The sequence below is a fragment of the Procambarus clarkii genome, chromosome 93 (genome assembly GCF_040958095.1).
Source record: "Procambarus clarkii isolate CNS0578487 chromosome 93, FALCON_Pclarkii_2.0, whole genome shotgun sequence".
NCBI lineage: Eukaryota > Metazoa > Arthropoda > Malacostraca > Decapoda > Cambaridae > Procambarus > Procambarus clarkii.
This window is the reverse complement of record NC_091242.1, coordinates 8485779-8503092: the sequence shown is the minus strand read 5'-3', so window position 1 is coordinate 8503092 and position 17314 is coordinate 8485779. Positions and strand designations below refer to the sequence as shown.

At 41.1% G+C, this 17314-nt stretch overlaps 1 protein-coding gene across 1 annotated transcript; it reads left to right on the top strand.

The window, feature by feature from the left end:
- Positions 1–290: 290 nt before the first annotated feature.
- LOC123746811 (ileal sodium/bile acid cotransporter) lies at positions 291–16323 on the top strand. Its single transcript, XM_045728584.2, has 7 exons — positions 291–1180; positions 5810–5992; positions 7027–7198; positions 8348–8483; positions 9982–10063; positions 10396–10616; positions 14642–16323. Exons 1-7 carry the CDS (start codon positions 707–709, stop codon positions 15078–15080), a joined length of 1707 nt encoding a protein of 568 aa, XP_045584540.2. The 5' UTR covers positions 291–706; the 3' UTR covers positions 15081–16323.
- Positions 16324–17314: the final 991 nt, after the last annotated feature.

The following is a 17314-nucleotide window of genomic DNA, read 5'->3' as shown; positions in this document are numbered from 1 at the left end:
CACTCAACATAATAATATATTATGTATAGATGAATTATAAAGATGTATAATGCATACATTATACATCTTTATAATTCATATACCATATGAGATGTATTATAAAGAACCTACTGTATACTTTTAAACCAAAGTATGCTATGACAACCATTCATTTGTCCAATAACAGAGCCACTGGAATCGGCACTGTACGATTTATAACGAAAAGCTTTTACGTAATTGCTAAGAATTATATACTATCCTATCGCAAAATAATCTTTATCACTCATTGGTCACGATGATAAGTCAGTACTTGCGATTACAGCCGTTGACTTTGGGGGTCTATGTTGTTCGGGTGAGTGAGGGCGCCGGGGCAAGTACGGGCAGCCTGTGCCACCAGCCTCCACCATCCTGGTCAGCCTGCCGTCAACAACTGTCAAGTGAACGAACCATCAAGCGAACGAATGTTGGATGTTGTGCAGAGAAAAATCTCAGACTAAACGCTAGTTTAAACAGGAAACGACGTTTAAGCGGTGACAAAATCTAATAAACTCAATGTGTTGATCAGATCATCAATTCTCAAAGGTCTACCAGGATTTCTATTCAGTGAGTGTTACAAATACATCAGTAAAGAGAAGGCTTATGTAGCTCGCAAAGAAACAATTACTCAGATTTTACTTTAGCAAACAAAACATTAGCAATCTTATCGATCGTTGGAATTGTTATATGAATGAAGATGCCACCAGTGATGCTGATTGTGCTGGGCTGTCTAGGCTTCACCACAGGCGCCGTGAGCTCCAGTGACGTCTACCTAGATACCTTCCGAAGTAATGTTTACCTGGAGTCCTTCCAGAGCGATGTTTACCTGGAAACCTTCCATAGCGGCGTATGGAAGGTCCCGGAGGACACGCCTCTCAACCTCACACTGTCTCTCGGGTTCAACGCCAGTGACGCCGTGTGCAGTGATGGACGGGACCTGACAGAGGCGTGGCTGGAGGTGACGGTGGTGCTGGACGAGGACTGGAAGCTGGACATAGTAAACAAGAGCGTGCAGTTCAGGGTGGCGGAGGTGTGTGCCAGAGTCAACAAGAGCCTGGCCTTCTCCGGCTACTACTGGGGACTCACCAAGCTGGCTTTCTTCCTCACCCACAACGACCTCGACCCTTATTTTACTAATGCAACCTTACTGAGGGACGATCTTAGGGTAGGTGACTTTTAATACGTAACGAAATAACAGTCATGAAATAATGAAAGAAAAAAAATAATATTAATAGTGGTGGATCCAGTTATTTTTAGTCCACAAATATTTAATGCTGGAATTTTGGGAATTTTGCCCTAATATGTACTGACAATTAATTTTAAAAGATATTTATTTATACTTTATAACTATATATATATAAAGGCAATGGATGTTTGTGTGTTCTAAGTTAAAGGCCAGATACTTGTGGCAATATGCAAAGGTTATGAAGAGAAGGGAAGGTGTTGAAGGGTAAGGAAAGTGAGGAAGAGTAGGAAAGTGGTGAAGGTGATGGAAGGTAATGAAGGGTAAGGATGGTGGTAAACGGAAGAGAAGATGGTGAAGGGTAGGAGAGTTAGTAGATAGGGAGCCCAGCGGTGCCAGGATAGTGATGAAGGTTAACTATGGACACAAAGATGAAGGCAGTAATTTAATGAAGGTGGTTATGAGATAGTCTGTGTAGTGTAGATGGTTGCAGTGTAACAAGTTGTGTGTAGGGAAGACGGTTACAGTGATGATAACTGTGAGTTCAGAGTGTGTGTGGTGAAGATGGTTACAGTAATGAAGTTACTGTAATTGCAACTCTCTCCCTACATCCACCCTCTTCCTTACCCCTCTCCACTTTCAGCCTCTTCATCTATCCCGCCCCCCTCGCCCTCTCTCCTTCCCCATCTTCCCTCTCATCTACCCGTATTTTTCACCTTCCTCTCTACCCCAGTGTTTCTTCGTCCCTCTTTCTACCTTTTTCCCCTCTCCAAACTCCTCACCCTATCTCCCCATTGACCCCCTCCCCTTCTCCACATCCCCTTCGTCCGACGCCTCGTCCTCCCCTCCCCTCCCTCTCCTTCTTACCCCCTCTCAGAAAAATTATGATTAAGAAGTACTGACACAACTGTATGGATATCTCAGAAAAAAATATATTTTACAATCACTAAACATTCTAGGAAGATCACACCAAATCGCATGAGGGGTGTCTATAACTGCTAATATTTGTTAATTTAACTTAGGCCTACCCTGGCCAGCCTATGTCCGTCCCGTAACCCAGACCATTTCTCCTGTAAATGTGGGTGAGGCTAGCCCCAAAAATGTTTGGCTTCCAACTTTAGCCAGCCAGACAGATAGACATTTTCCCCTTGTTGCTATATAGGTATTAGGAAGTTACCTTGAGGTTACCTTGAGATGGATTCAGGGCTTAGCGTCCCTGCGGCCCGGTCCTCGACCAGGGGCCAGATTCACGAAAGCAGTTACGCAAGCACTTACAAACGTGTACATCTTTCCTCAATTTTTGACGGCTTTGGTTACATTTACTAAACAGTTTACAAGCATGAAAACTTCCCATTCAACTGTTGTTATTGTTATAAACAGCCTTCTGGTGCTTCGGAGCTCATTAACTGTTTAATAATTGTAAACAAAGCCGCCAAAGATTGAGAAAAGATGTATAGGCTCGTAAGTGCTTTCGTGAATCTGGCTTCAGAACTCCAGGAGGGTGTACCCGGCGGTACCCGGGGTAGTCTATTTCTCTCCTGACCCCCATTCCACCTGTCTTGTTTTGTCCCCTTCTTCCATCCCAATTTCTTCTCCTCTTCCCTCCTTTCCTACCCTTCTTCCCTCTTATCTCCCCCATTTCCCCACTTGCTCCACCCTCTCCCCTCTTCCACATACAACATGGAACAGAGACATTTTAATTGACATATATATAGAAGGGTGACCCGGCTGAATCCGGGTCACCCTTTCAACTCTATCCTGCTCATTCCCCCTCTTCACCCCCCATCTCTTCCCTGCTCCCCTCTCGTCCCCATCCTCTTAGGCCGTCCCCTCGTCCTTCCCCTTCTTTCAGAAAAATATATTATTAAGAAGCACTGAAACAGCAGTATGGGCCTAAGAAATTGAAGCCATTCCCCCAAAAACGAAAGTACTTATATTAAGTATTTGTCAGAAAGTACCAAATGTGTAGTGGTGGTCCGCCAGTAACTTAACTTTTGTATTATTGAATCTGAACAAACTGGAAACGTTTTTAATCGCAACATAAATATAAGACCTAACCTAATTTCTCCTGTGCCTTGACCTACTATATATATAGCACAGATATGTGCTATACTAGGCCCTAAGAATATTTAAGTTTGGCTTTTAGCTTTATTTTATCTTGACTCAATACAATTAAACGTATAAAAATTGATTTACTGGAAATACATCACTACATATTGGTACTTTTGACCAATTAATTGCTATAATTACTATCGTCTCAGGAGAATGGGTGTAAGAAATTATTTTAGGCTATTAACAATTCTACGTTTATCACACGCCATATTACACACTTTATTTATTTATTGATATATATACAAGAAAGTACATTGGGATTGTGAGGATACATAGCATAGTAATTACATTAAAGAGTTGAGACACTTCACTCCCACCCCTTAGAGTCTATGGAAATGGCGAGAGAGAGGGAGGTTGTATATTACATAGAGGTTGAGACCTATATAAGTCTTTATTATTACAGATATTTCTTAAAGTATTTAACTTAGGCCTACCCCGACCAGCCTATGTCCATCGCCAGACTTCAAGAGTGAAGAGCGTGTCAGGAGTCACATTGTGACTCCACAATGATTTTAGGAGCTGCCCGCTGGCTACATATGGCTGAATGTTTTGAAAAAACAAACAGAACATTTTTTCTTATTAAAATATATGCCATTATCATTGATCTCGGGAAAATTTAAAAAAAATCTGTTACCCATACTTTGGCTGTAGTAGCATAAAACAGATGATCCTTAAGATGTTGAAGTGTTAGGAAGACGGTGAAGTTTAGGGAAGGTGGTGAAGGAAAGCGATGTAGGGGAGGGGTAGGGAAAGTGGTATGGGGTAGAAACGGTGACGTGTAGGGCAGATGGTGAACAGTAAGGGAAGACGGTGAAGAGTTGGGAAGGTAGTTAAGGGAGTCGGTCGGCCGAATGGACAGCACGTTGGTCTTGTGATCCTGTGGTCCTGGGTTCGATCCCAGGCGCCGGCGAGAAACAATGGGCAGAGTTTCTTTCACCCAATGCCCGTTACCTAGCAGTAAAATAGGTGCCTGGGTGTTAGTCAGCTGTCCCGGGCTGCTTCCTGGGGGTGGAGGCCTTGTCGAGGACCGGGCCGCGGGGACACTGAAAGCCCCGAAATCATCTCAAGATAACCTCAAGAAGATAGACTGCAATGAAGGGTAAGGAAAGGAATGATAGGTAGGGAAAGTGGTGGTGGAGATGGAGAGTAGTGATGGGCAGAGAAGGTGGCGTCGGATCTGTGAGAGGGAGAGAGGTGGGACGTGCTTCTGTTGACCAGGGGCAAGGAGCAAGACTTAAGGGCTCTATCCCACCTTTTATGCCACTCAGGTCAAAGAATAAATAACGACAAATTTCTGGAAATTTTCCAGAGATCAGTGAATAACGTTGTATATTAGTAAAAGAATTGATTTGATTGATTTATGTTTTAAAAATATTTCCAAAGAATAAAATAGTTCCCATTTGGCTTCGAATCTGTGGAAGGGTGGTGGGTCTGTTTTCGATTAGAGGGGGTGGGAGACGAGGAGGGGGGACTATGTTGAATTTATATGTTTTATGGTGCTATGGCAAAAATATGAATAGCAGAAAAATTTTTAATTTTCCCGAGATCAGCTAACAATGTTGTATATTAGCATAAGAATTTTTTGTTTTGAAATGTTTGTTTTCATTATATTTAGCTAAGTGTAGCCGACGGGCAGTGTAACAAAAATCAGAGTGGGGGCTACAGCGTGATCGTAGCAAGCTGTTCCCTCTTGAATTCTGGCATCCATGATCAGCCTATATCCGTCTTGTACCCCAGACCATTCCCCCTGCAAAGCTGGGTGAGGCTAGACCCAAGCATCTGGCCTACAACCTTGAATAGACAAACTCTCATATAATTATGCTAGGGAGATACCTGGTCTGTCTGTCTAGCCTCCTCTCTATCTTTTTCTCTCTCTCTATCTATCTATCTTTTTTAAATATATTTTTCTATATCTCAGTTTCTATCTATATCTGTCTTTGTTTATCTCCACCTCTATCTAGCTCCACCTATCTTTCTTTCTAACTAGCTCTCTCTACCCATCTTTCTATCTCTATATCTATATTTGTCTTTTTTTTTATCTAAACCGTTCTAGTTCTCTCTAAGTCTAGTTCTTTCTCTGTCTATTTCTCTGTATCTTGTCCTTTCATCTTCCTCCCTGTCCCCGTCTCATCTTATATACCTGAATCACATCCCGATTTCATTTCAGACTTCATTAAAATCGCACGAAGGGGGTTGGATAACAGGTTATATTTCTTAAAGCATGTAACTTAACGCTCCTTCGACTAGCTTATGTCCGTCCCGCATTGCAGACCATTCCCCTGCCAATGTGGGTGAGGCTAGCCCCAAGCGTCTGGTCTCTGACTTTGGACAAATAATCATACATTCTCTTTTAAAGTATATATATATTATCATACACAATTTAGCAACACCTGTGTTGCGATATCAGGCTATATAACCAGTCAGTAGATTATATTGAATTATTTATTTTTGATAATGGGAATTATTTGTGCACTCTGCTAAGCCGTGTCCATCTTGCAGGTCATCGTAGACAGGAAGGGTCACGTGCTTGACCTCATCTTCATTATCTTCGGGTCAATTTTCATGCTGTTCAACAATGTCAACATGGGCGCCCAGCTCGACCTGGAGATTATCAAGGATGTTCTTCGGCGACCTCTGGGCCCCGTGTGCGGCTTCATATCTCAGTTTGCCTTCATGCCCCTGGTCAGTCTGGTTTTATTAACAATTATACTAATATTATCATAAAGCCCCAACTCACACATGAAAGTGACCACGTTCTAGCCCGTCTTGGATCCTTATTAACTCGTAACCACGTTACTGTGACTTATTCTCTACAATTAACCATGTGTATATAGGCTTAAGTTATTAGCAACATATTAGTTAATGTACTGAAAAACGAGGGTTATGTTCTGATAAGGAGAAAATATAACTATGTATTCAGGGTCCTGAAAAAAAATGTGAAATGTTTAGGGCGCCCCGTAACACCGACCAACTCGGAACTGTACTGAATCCACTGGGAATTTCTGGAGGCCCTGAATTGGAGCCCAACCAGATTGTGATACCATCTGTAGGAAGTGCTGGATCTTCAGGGTTTTAGGCCTTTAGAAAATGAGCTTCTCTCATTGTCAGGCACTAGGTTATGGCAAGGCTCCTCTTCATGATATCGTTAACTTCACTTTGTCTTGCATGTCAACCCTTGGAGCTTCTGCAGTGTAGACCATACAAGCCATTTATGCCGGCTTCCGCCTGGTTGCAAATCCCCAGTGTGAACTGGGGCACCAAGGCGGAGGACTAATGCAATGCGAAAGGTCTCTGGATCTAGACATTTTTATTTTTTTTTTTTTGAGATATATACAAGAGTTGTTACATTCTTGTACAGCCACTAGTACGCGTAGCGTTTCGGGCAAGTCCTTAATCCTATGGTCCCTGGAATACGATCCCCTGCCGCGAAGAATCGTTTTTTCATCCAAGTACACATTTTACTGTTGCGTTAAACAGAGGCTACAGTTAAGGAATTGTGCCCAGTAAATCCTCCCCGGCCAGGATACGAACCCATGACATAGCGCTCGCGGAACGCCAGGCGAGTGTCTTACCACTACACCACGGAGACATGTGCCACTTGTAGACATATTACCTCTAAAAGTAACCAAAAACATGGGGAAGGAGGCACCATTAGCTCTAAGGCGAGCTATCTCCATAATACAGAACACGTTGTAAGTTTTTACCATTTATTGCAGTTTACGTTCATCATGGGTCGCATATTCTTCACGGACCCGCTGCAGCGTCTGGGACTCTTCACGCTAGGCTGCAGCCCCGGCGGCACCATGTCCAACTTCTGGACCCTCATGTTCAACGGGGACATCAACCTCTCCATCACTATGACCGCCGTCTCCACCGTCGCTGCCATGGGTGCGTTGTTGGGACTTTCCAACTTATTATGGTAAAATGTTCGCGGGTGTACAGACTATAAACTACTTCTAAATTTCCTATTTTTTATATTAAATTTCTGCACTAATGGAAACATTTATCAGGTAACCTTTGTCCAGGTTCTAACATTTAATATTACTTGTTTATTTTCTATAATTATGGATGGACCCCTTGCGATTCCCGAGCATATATAATGGATACACCCTTAGCGTATTCCTAGCCCACTAAACCCTCTCCCATCACTGATTTTGTGCATGAAATATAAGTTTTTTTGTTATTTTATTTATATATACAAGTGTTATTACAATCTTGTACAGCCACTAGCAGGCATAGCGTTTCGGGCAGGTCTTTAATCCTAAGGACCTGCCTTTAACCGGCTTAATCTTAACCAGTCTCCGTGGTGTAGTGGTAAGACACTCGCCTGGCGTTCCGCCCGTTCTCGCAAATTCGTAAAGTCAATATTGACTTATTAACTACGTGCATAGGTGATATACTGAACATAATAGATACCCCTAAAAAGATTCATAGAAAACACCGACCTTTCCTAACCTTGTTAGTATCTTAAGATAAGCATCTTATTGCTTCGTAATTACAATTATTACTTAACCTATACCTATTATAGGTTAGGTAACAATTGTAATTACGAAGCAATAAGATGCTTATCTTAAGATACTAACAAGGTTAGGTAAGGTCGGTGTTTTCTATGAATCTTTTTAAGGGTATCTATTATGTTAAGTATGTCACCTATGCACATATTTAATAAGTCAATATTGACTTACGTTCCGCGAGCGCTTTGTCATGGGTTCGTATCCTGGCCGGGGAGGATTTACTGGGCGCAATTCCTTAACTATAGCCTCTGTTTAACGCAACAGTAAAATGTGTACTTGGATGAAAAAACGATTCTTCGCGGCAGGGGATCGTATTCCAGGGACCATAGGATTAAGGACTTGCCCGAAACGCTACGCGTACTAGTGGCTGTACAAGAATGTAACAACTCTTGTATATATCTCAAAAAAAAACTCTCAAAAATAAAAGATTATAAATCAGGAACGAGATAACACACGTACCGTGTGATGAGAGAAGTGAGAATTAAGGCAACTTGCCGTGTGTGTGTGTGTGTGTGTGTGTCAGGGATGATGCCGTTGTGGATGTTCACGCTGGGCGGGAAGCTGCTGGAGGAGAACGCCAACCTGCGCATCCCCTACGGCAACCTGGCCGGCTCCCTCATCAGTCTCACGCTGCCTGTGGGGATCGGCATCTTCATAAGGTAATGCGGATTATAATCTGGTGATTTGGGTGGCCTTGGTGCTATTACTCTTATTGGTGGTGATATTATCAGCTACCATTGTTGAGACTGTTATTGTCATGCATATAGCTAGTGCTCCCTCCTGCTACTGTTACTGCTTCCTACTAGTTCTTCCATTATTGGCTATGACTACTATTACTACTGCTACTAAAACTACTACTGTTACCTATGTTAGAACTACTATTACTACTACTGTACTATCACTGCTGATTTCATTTTAAAATATAAGAATTAATATAACTTTATATCACCTCTACCGTTATACACTATTCAGAGCCAAGATGACCAAAACAGGAGGACCAAACACGCCACAGCAGTTGCCTAACGCCTAGGTACCTATTTACTGCTAGGTGAACATGTCGCGTCTCTCCAAAGGGACGCGACTCATTCCTCCCAATCTTTGCTGATGATGAACCAAATATTATTTGGGTTAAATAGCAAGTAAATAGAATGAAGCCTCAAGATGATCTGTACAAACTGACATAATGATACAAGAAATGGCTACTAATCTCAAGCACGTGTAGTAAAACTTACTGGTGGTCACGGGAGGCTGGACACAAAGTATAAGAAAGTAGACCAGTCTCCGTGGTGTAGTGGTAAGACACTCGCCTGGCGTTCAGCGAGCGCTTTGTCATGGGTTCGTATCCTGGCCGGGGAGGATTTACTGGGCGCAATTCCTTAACTGTAGCCTCTGTTTAACGCAACAGTAAAATGTGTACTTGGATGAAAAAACGATTCTTCGCGGCAGGGGATCGTATTCCAGGGACCTGCCCGAAACGCTACGCGTACTAGTGGCTGTACAAGAATGTAACAAACTCTTGTATATATCTCAGAAAAAAAAAAAGATGAAAGTACAAAAATCAGAGAAAGACCAGGTGGTAGATATGACACCTAAACTGTAGTCCAAAACTCACAGCAAACAGACATTGTCTGCAGCGTATGTTAGTTTGATCAGCATAAGAGCTGTCTTTGGAAATTTAAATACGAAATCATTTTGGATCTTATATCACATACGTCGGGCCAATTCTGGACAAAATAGCGCCTGCGGAGATGTTTATCCTCGGAACTGTCACACGGTAACCACAAGGTAGTTGAGTACAAGCAGACTGGCAGGCAGGCAGACAGCTAGGCAGACAGCTAGGCAGACAGGAAACCAGGTAACTAGGCAGACCTGTATGGAAAACAGGTAGTCAGATAGAAAAACATGCAGGCAGACTGATATACAGGCAGACAAACAAAAATAGAGCCATGATAATGAAAAAAATCGAGTAGGAAAGACTGACAAACAGGAGAGGTCAGACGACCGCAATTAGGATGAGAAAACGTCACAACATTAGTCCTGGTAACATTCACCTGATTTCCTGCTCAACACAAATGCAATATACAGTGTTAAGACAATGTAAGCTAAAGTGCCCTAACTTACCTAGGTGAGGTGTGTGTAACCCCCGACTTGTTACAGATACCGGAAGCCCCAGTGGGCGGAGATGGGTCGTCGCATCATCAAACCATTTACCTTCGTCATAATATTATTCTTCATGATTGTGAGTTAACCTCAGGACTCCTCAGTCACCTTCTTGTTTTGCTTATCTACCTCATTCTTTGTATTAACTTTAATCTTTAATTTGTTATATATACATTTGTATCAGATTTTGAAAAACTATTGTTTTCAACCTTTATATCAAGTGATAACATAATTAATCATATATATAATTGTTATTTACATAAACAAAATGGAAATTTTGAATGCAGAAACAGTTGCTTATTTTTTTTCTGGTACTTCAATTTATAGACCTGCATGCCAGTATAGTCTGCAAATCGACATATACAATCATATGTATATGTCGTCTAATATATACATCATCGTATATTACAGTTGGGCACCTGGAACTCGTACAAGGTGTTCACCATGATGACATGGCAGATGGTGGTGGCGGGGACGCTGGTGGCCATCTGCGGCTACACCTTCGGCGCCATCTTTGCCAAGTTGTGGTGCCTCTCCACCGACAAGGTCATCGCCATCAGCATTGAGACTGCGCTCCAGAACCCCGGCGTCTCCTTCATCCTCCTCAAGCTCTCACTACCCAGCCCAGACAGGTGATCACTGAGACTTTACGTCATACGGGATATGTATAGATGGGACATTACCATTACCGAAGTAATTTGTTTATCGATTCTGATGTACAGGGGTTAAATGCACAGTTGTCACAATGAGAGATGGAGCCACTCCAAGTGACGAGGTGGTCACCACTGGGGTTTCGGAGCTCAACCCTGCCATGCAGGTGGGAGGGAAGCGGAAAGGCTCAGTCGGGAGTCGAAGAATTAGCTTGGTCTGGTCCCCAACATAACCGGGGTTTTGGAGCCCGATCCTTCCATCACAGTCCGACTCGGGGGTCTGGTCGCCCACCGCACGAGTCTAAGAAGTTGAAAGAGGGTCAGAAGTCGGCACAGAACGAACAAGAATAAAATTTCATGCACAATTAAGTTCCTATACCCATCATGGAGGACAGGGACATCATCAATTAGGGGAGAATTAGGGGACATGGAACGCAACAAAATGGGCCGTTCCAGGGAGGTGCATCGTGGATATACACGCCACAATCGTTACCATAAGAACAGTCGATCTGTGAAGATCGGGTTCAGTAATTAAGGCAGAGTTTGACATAAAAGCTTCACCCTCACTCGAACACGTCAGGTACTCCAGTTCTAGGGGAGGAAGAGAGTGCCTTCTCAACTCACTCTCAATCAGAACAGAAGAAGTCACACAAAAGAATATTCGAAATCGGAACCGAGACATCAGGAAGCTTCATCCAGAAAGTAAAAATGGAAAAGTAAGAAAAACAAAGACGAGAAAGAGAGAAAGGAGTCTAGTAAAATTAGTAAAGAAGGCTGTAGGAGAACAAGGCTCTAAGAGGACATGAAATGTCATTGAAATATTCACTCTTGGAATAGCAAATAGATACTTGTTTCAAGTGTGATGCCCATGGTTGCTGTTACAAGTTTCTAGGAATATGACTGGGAATCCAGCATAACACAATTTGCTGGAGAAACAGCCAATGTTGAATTTCGACTACCACAGGATGGATTAAATGACTCCAGGGTAATGAGGGCACTGCGAGAATCAACTACAACGACGAATGAATGTTGAATGCGAGAAAGCAGTTGACGAAGAGTATAGAAAATTACGCAAAGATTTGATGTGAAGATGTTAGTCTCTGGGGGGCAGGCAACGCATACAGGTTTGTCAGGAAATACCACGGAGTACCTAACATTGTCGGCAGACGTAAACGCATCTATGAAGACGGTAATAGAGCGGAAGTGTGAAGAAAAGTGTGCAAGAAAAAGGCGTTTCAGAACTGCAGGAGGGGTAGAAGCCTTAGCCACATGGGTCAAGGTTTTGCAAAACATCGGAAATGGGATCCTCCATGGGGGCAAGGATGAAACGGCACGAGGATTAATATTGGTAACATGACCTAAAAGACAATCGGCAAGCGAGACATCCGTACAGAAAAAGGATGTTGGTGAAAGGAAACAGGGCCCACAGGAGGGGTAACGTTCACAGCACGACATAAGCGAGAGTGAGGGTGTTGTAGCGACATCCTCACCTTCTCACTGAGGTGAGAAGGTCGAGGTGTTGGGGTGTATGTACTCGCCTATTTGTACTCACCTATTTGTGTCTGCAGGATCGAGCATTGACTCTTGGATCCCGGTTTTCGTGTGTGTGCCTTTATCTCACAGCATGGAGGGGGGGGGGGAAGAGGTATCGAGAGAGACCACAGAGATTAACACATCCAGTTCCCAAGTGAGCTCACGAGTGAGGTTCCTTAAAATGCCTCCTTCTCTATCAAGTTTACAAGATTACTATTATATTCTATTATTGAATGAGAATGCATCAGTGATTACGACATGATATTATATAAGCCTTGCACACTGTTGTAGACGTCAGAGAGGCATTTGCCAGTCCAAACATGCACTTACCTCCCACAAGCACAAGTAGTCAAGTGTCACGGCGGGTCTCCTCTCGTCCAATGCGATGTGTTGTCTTAAGATAACCTATTGCAGAGGCGATGAAGGAGGATGTACTCCTGAACGGAGCATCTGGTACCTACAAGAATTACGGAAGACCGAAGGGGCATACTTTAAAAGGGTTGTAACAGAACCCATGGACACCACACTAGAAACAAATACCTATTTGATATTCCAAGAGTGAGTCTTATCCAAAGTAGAAATGCTCTGCAAATCAAGGGACCCAGAATGTGGGATCACCTTCCCAATCATGTCAAAGGCTGTACCTTTCTCAATCAGTTTAAGAGAAAAACTAAGTACTACCTGATCAACTCCATGAGACCTGCCTTACCTTCTAAATGGCAACCATATCTTGCTATTATTGAGCATTAATCATTAATGACTGTACTTGTAAAACTGCTATTATCTGCCGTGTAAAAACTTAACAAATTATATGCTTCTGTTTATTTCATTAAAATCATTTCTGTTGTTCAGTTGCAATTTCTGATGTTTCTTAAAACATGTAATTATTGTCATTTTTTTTCTACTCAGTTCAGTTTTAGCTTTTGATCTCAATTAGTTTTAAGTTAAATTTTAGTTTATTTTTATTGCAGTTTTTAAGTGTATTTTTCCACATATTGCCCGAAACGGTTTACGGCTTTAGGCATAGTATACACAGTACTACCTCTACCTAGCATAGTATACACAGTACTACCTCTACCTAGCATAGTATACACAGTACTACCTCTACCTAGCATAGTATACACAGTACTACCTCTACCTAGCATAGTATACACAGTACTACCTCTACCTAGCATAGTATACACAGTACTACCTCTACCTAGCATAGTATTCACAGTACTACCTCTACCTAGCATAGTATACACAGTACTACCTCTACCTAGCATAGTATACACAGTACTACCTCTACCTAGCATAGTATACACAGTACTACCTCTACCTAGCATAGTATACACAGTACTACCTCTACCTAGCATAGTATACACAGTACTACCTCTACCTAGCATAGTATTCACAGTACTACCTCTACCTAGCATAGTATACACAGTACTACCTCTACCTAGCATAGTATACACAGTACTACCTCTACCTAGCATAGTATACACAGTACTACCTCTACCTAGCATAGTATACACAGTACTACCTCTACCTAGCATAGTATACACAGTACTACCTCTACCTAGCATAGTATACACAGTACTACCTCCACCTAGCATAGTATACACAGTACTACCTCCACCTAGCATAGTATACACAGTACTACCTCCACCTAGCATAGTATACACAGTACTACCTCCACCTAGCATAGTATACACAGTACTACCTCCACCTACAACTCCAACATTCTTCATGTAACTCATTTTGTATGTATGTACTTTCCCTAAATAAACATTATTATTATTATTATTACTATTATTATTATTATTAATATTATTATTATTATTATTAATATTATTATTATTATTATTACTATTATTATTATTATTATTATTATTAATATTATTATTATTATTAATATTATTATTATTAATATTATTATTATTATTATTATTATTATTATTATTATTATTATGGACTCCAAAATCCGTAAATGAAAAACAAGAACAAGTAAACTCAATTATTTGAACTCAAAGTGAACAAGTAAAAAGAACAAGTGGAATATTTCCACAGATAAAAAGTTGAATATTTATACTGATTTTAAATTTAATATGTGACATATAATAAAGAGTGATGTGATCATGTGAGCAGAATTGTAGTTTGCAGAAAGATAATTTGTCCAACATTTTGAGTATGTGGTCCCAATTCCCCTCCCCCCATCCCCCCCCGCCCCCGCCTGAAATTAAATCCTGGTTGAGCAGCCCGTTCTCCTACGGTTTCCCAACGTCAAGAAATTGTCGTACTAAAGTGCTCTCTCCTAACCTACCAGAGGACCCAAAACGGGACACAATGTCAATTTCGCGAGCCGCTACCATTTTCTAGTACGACAATTTTGTTTACCTTAGGTAGAGTATACGTCAAAATGCGACGTTCTATTATGCAGACGGGTATAGGGTTGAGAACCCGTGTAATAAAATACCAAACTTTATGTCTTACAGTGATCTGGCAGCGTTACCAGCCATGGCCACCATGATGATGACAGGTCCGCCCATGATAGTCGTATACGTCGTGTACGCCATTCTCCGCCGCTTCTGTGGCTGCTGCCCCGACCCTCCCTCCCCCGTGCTCCTGGTGGACGCCTCACTGCACGAGACACACAAGGAGACGCCGCACGAGATCGTCAAGCTCCTACCAGAGACGTTCAAGGAGAACCCGTACGAGGTCAAGCTCCTACCAGAGACGTTCAAGGAGAGCCCGTACGAGGTCAAGCTCCTACCAGAGACGTTCAAGGAGAGCCCGTACGAGGTCAAGCTCCTACCCAAAGACAAAGATGTTCTCTCTGTAACAACGAACACAGAAAACGAGAAAAGTGGCCATGTCATTGTTTTATTGGGATTAACTAAACAAAAATTAACGGAAAAACAGAGTAATTTGTAAGTGTACTGTATCTTTGATAGATTGTATTGTATTGCGACAAAAATTAAATTATGTAAGGATCACTTGATGAAGATAACGTTAAATGATCTTTGCTATGTTTAAGAAAGTAGAGCCGTCACTGTTCGAAAATGATACGACTGAAAATAAAATCGCGTCTAGTCTAAAACTCTTGCAGTGTGCGCTATGATTTAGTTGTGAAAGCTCTGTCATCCTTGGTAAACCCAAATCCTATCACCATAGCGAAACACTGAGACAAAGTTGAAGCTGAACTAGTAAAATTGCATAACTAAATACCCGGACTAATAAATGTAGTAAATAAATTATAGTCAGATAAAATGAATTAAAAATTCTGGTCTAATAATTTATCGGTGAATATACATAGAATTTACTATAGGTTCAGGACTAGAGAATATTCAGTGTCTGGTCAGTACCCCACTGTGGTGCCCTTGTGTACTAACCCTCATGCAGATGACATGCTTTATATCTAACCAAATAAATTAACCGGTCCTTAGAATAGATTTGATATACATATGAGCCTGAGCAAAACATGCATTGTCCCTCAAATATCTTACAGCTCCAATTATTGTACTTTGCTCAAGCAATAGAAAAAAATAGAAAACAAAATCCTTCCCTGGGAAACTATACAACATATATATCTTGCCTTTTATTTGTATTTTTTATTAACAAGCTTAGGTATACAGAGCAGTGTGCTGCTACACTATTCAATATGAAAGATTACACAGTGTAGATCAAAAGCTAGCTATAAGTTCATCTCATATTCCCATCTCACAGGATGGTTAGCCATACATGGAATCAAGGGGAGAAAAAAAACCCTGCCTCAATTCAAAAACAAATCAACTCTGACTAAACAAGAATGTCACGACTTTCACAAGAGCTAAGCAGTGAATCATGGAAACATTACATTATAATTACTCTTACCAGTTTCTACAAGACTCCTCTCAAACAATGTCTTTTCTTTTCAACAAGCTCAGATACTCGCCTGAAAGATTTCATGGCAATTTAGATCTGGGGAAAGCTGTCAAATATTTTATAATTCATAAATTAAAATTGCGAAGGAATCCATCCATTCTGAGGTTCCAAAGAGACTATGGTATAGAGTCTTTAGAACTTTGTAAGGCCACTTGAAGACCAAACCTTAACTTCAAAAAAATCTACTCATATTGTGCTATTTTTAGCAATAATATACCGAACAAACAACTCAATAAAATTATTCTTTAAATAATTGCTTATAATTTTATCGGATTATCCTGAAGCAGTTTTTTTTTCTACCACAGACGTGGCCACACATTTACAATGCTAACCAGCATATATACATTTTCTTCTGTCCTCCATGGACAGGGTTAGAGAAGTGTTAAACATATAGTTCAAGGGTTTATTGAACACTCAACCACAGAAGGTGATTCGGTGCTTTAAAATGCTAAGCTAACCTACATACGTAAATACATAGATACACAAATTTACGTATGCCCTACATAAAGTGTTAGATGTGTCTTTTACATAGTGTCATTAATGTACATTCACAAAGGTGAAATGTAATTCTGATCAGCTTCCATATATACTTTATACCCATACATATACATACACACACACACATATACATACATATATATACACACACACACATGCATTCACATACATTTGTCTCATTTACTCTGACAGGGTGAGATAGCTGATAAAGAAACTAGTGTGCAATTAAGCACTTAATCACTGAAGGTGATGAAGGTGCTTTTACAAGCTCAGGTTATATAGTTACATCATATATATACATTGTATGATTGATATATTACATGGTCAATCTTGGATACAAGTCCAATATATCATCAAGTGTTCCAGTACTCATATAGTAATTACAGAGTTCAGCATACCTTAGCCCAGAAGGGCGAAAGTCAGTCAGTATGGGACATTCTACAATATAATGTTCAAGAGAGTGCATGTTTTCTCTTTCACAAAGTTGACACATTGTGTACTCGACATTTGGGTTTTGAGAAAGCTGCCAGATACGTCTATATCCCAGGCGTATTCTGGCCACTATAACATCACATTGCCGGGTTCTTGTTCTATTAGTCCCATATGTGAATGTCTCCTCACGATATCTATCATAATATTTAATGCTACAACTTTCAGGTCTTTGAGAATTTGTTAGGTCGGTGAGAGTTTCATTAGATATTTGTTTAAGTATTCTCTTGGTCACTGCTAATGAAACACCCATATCA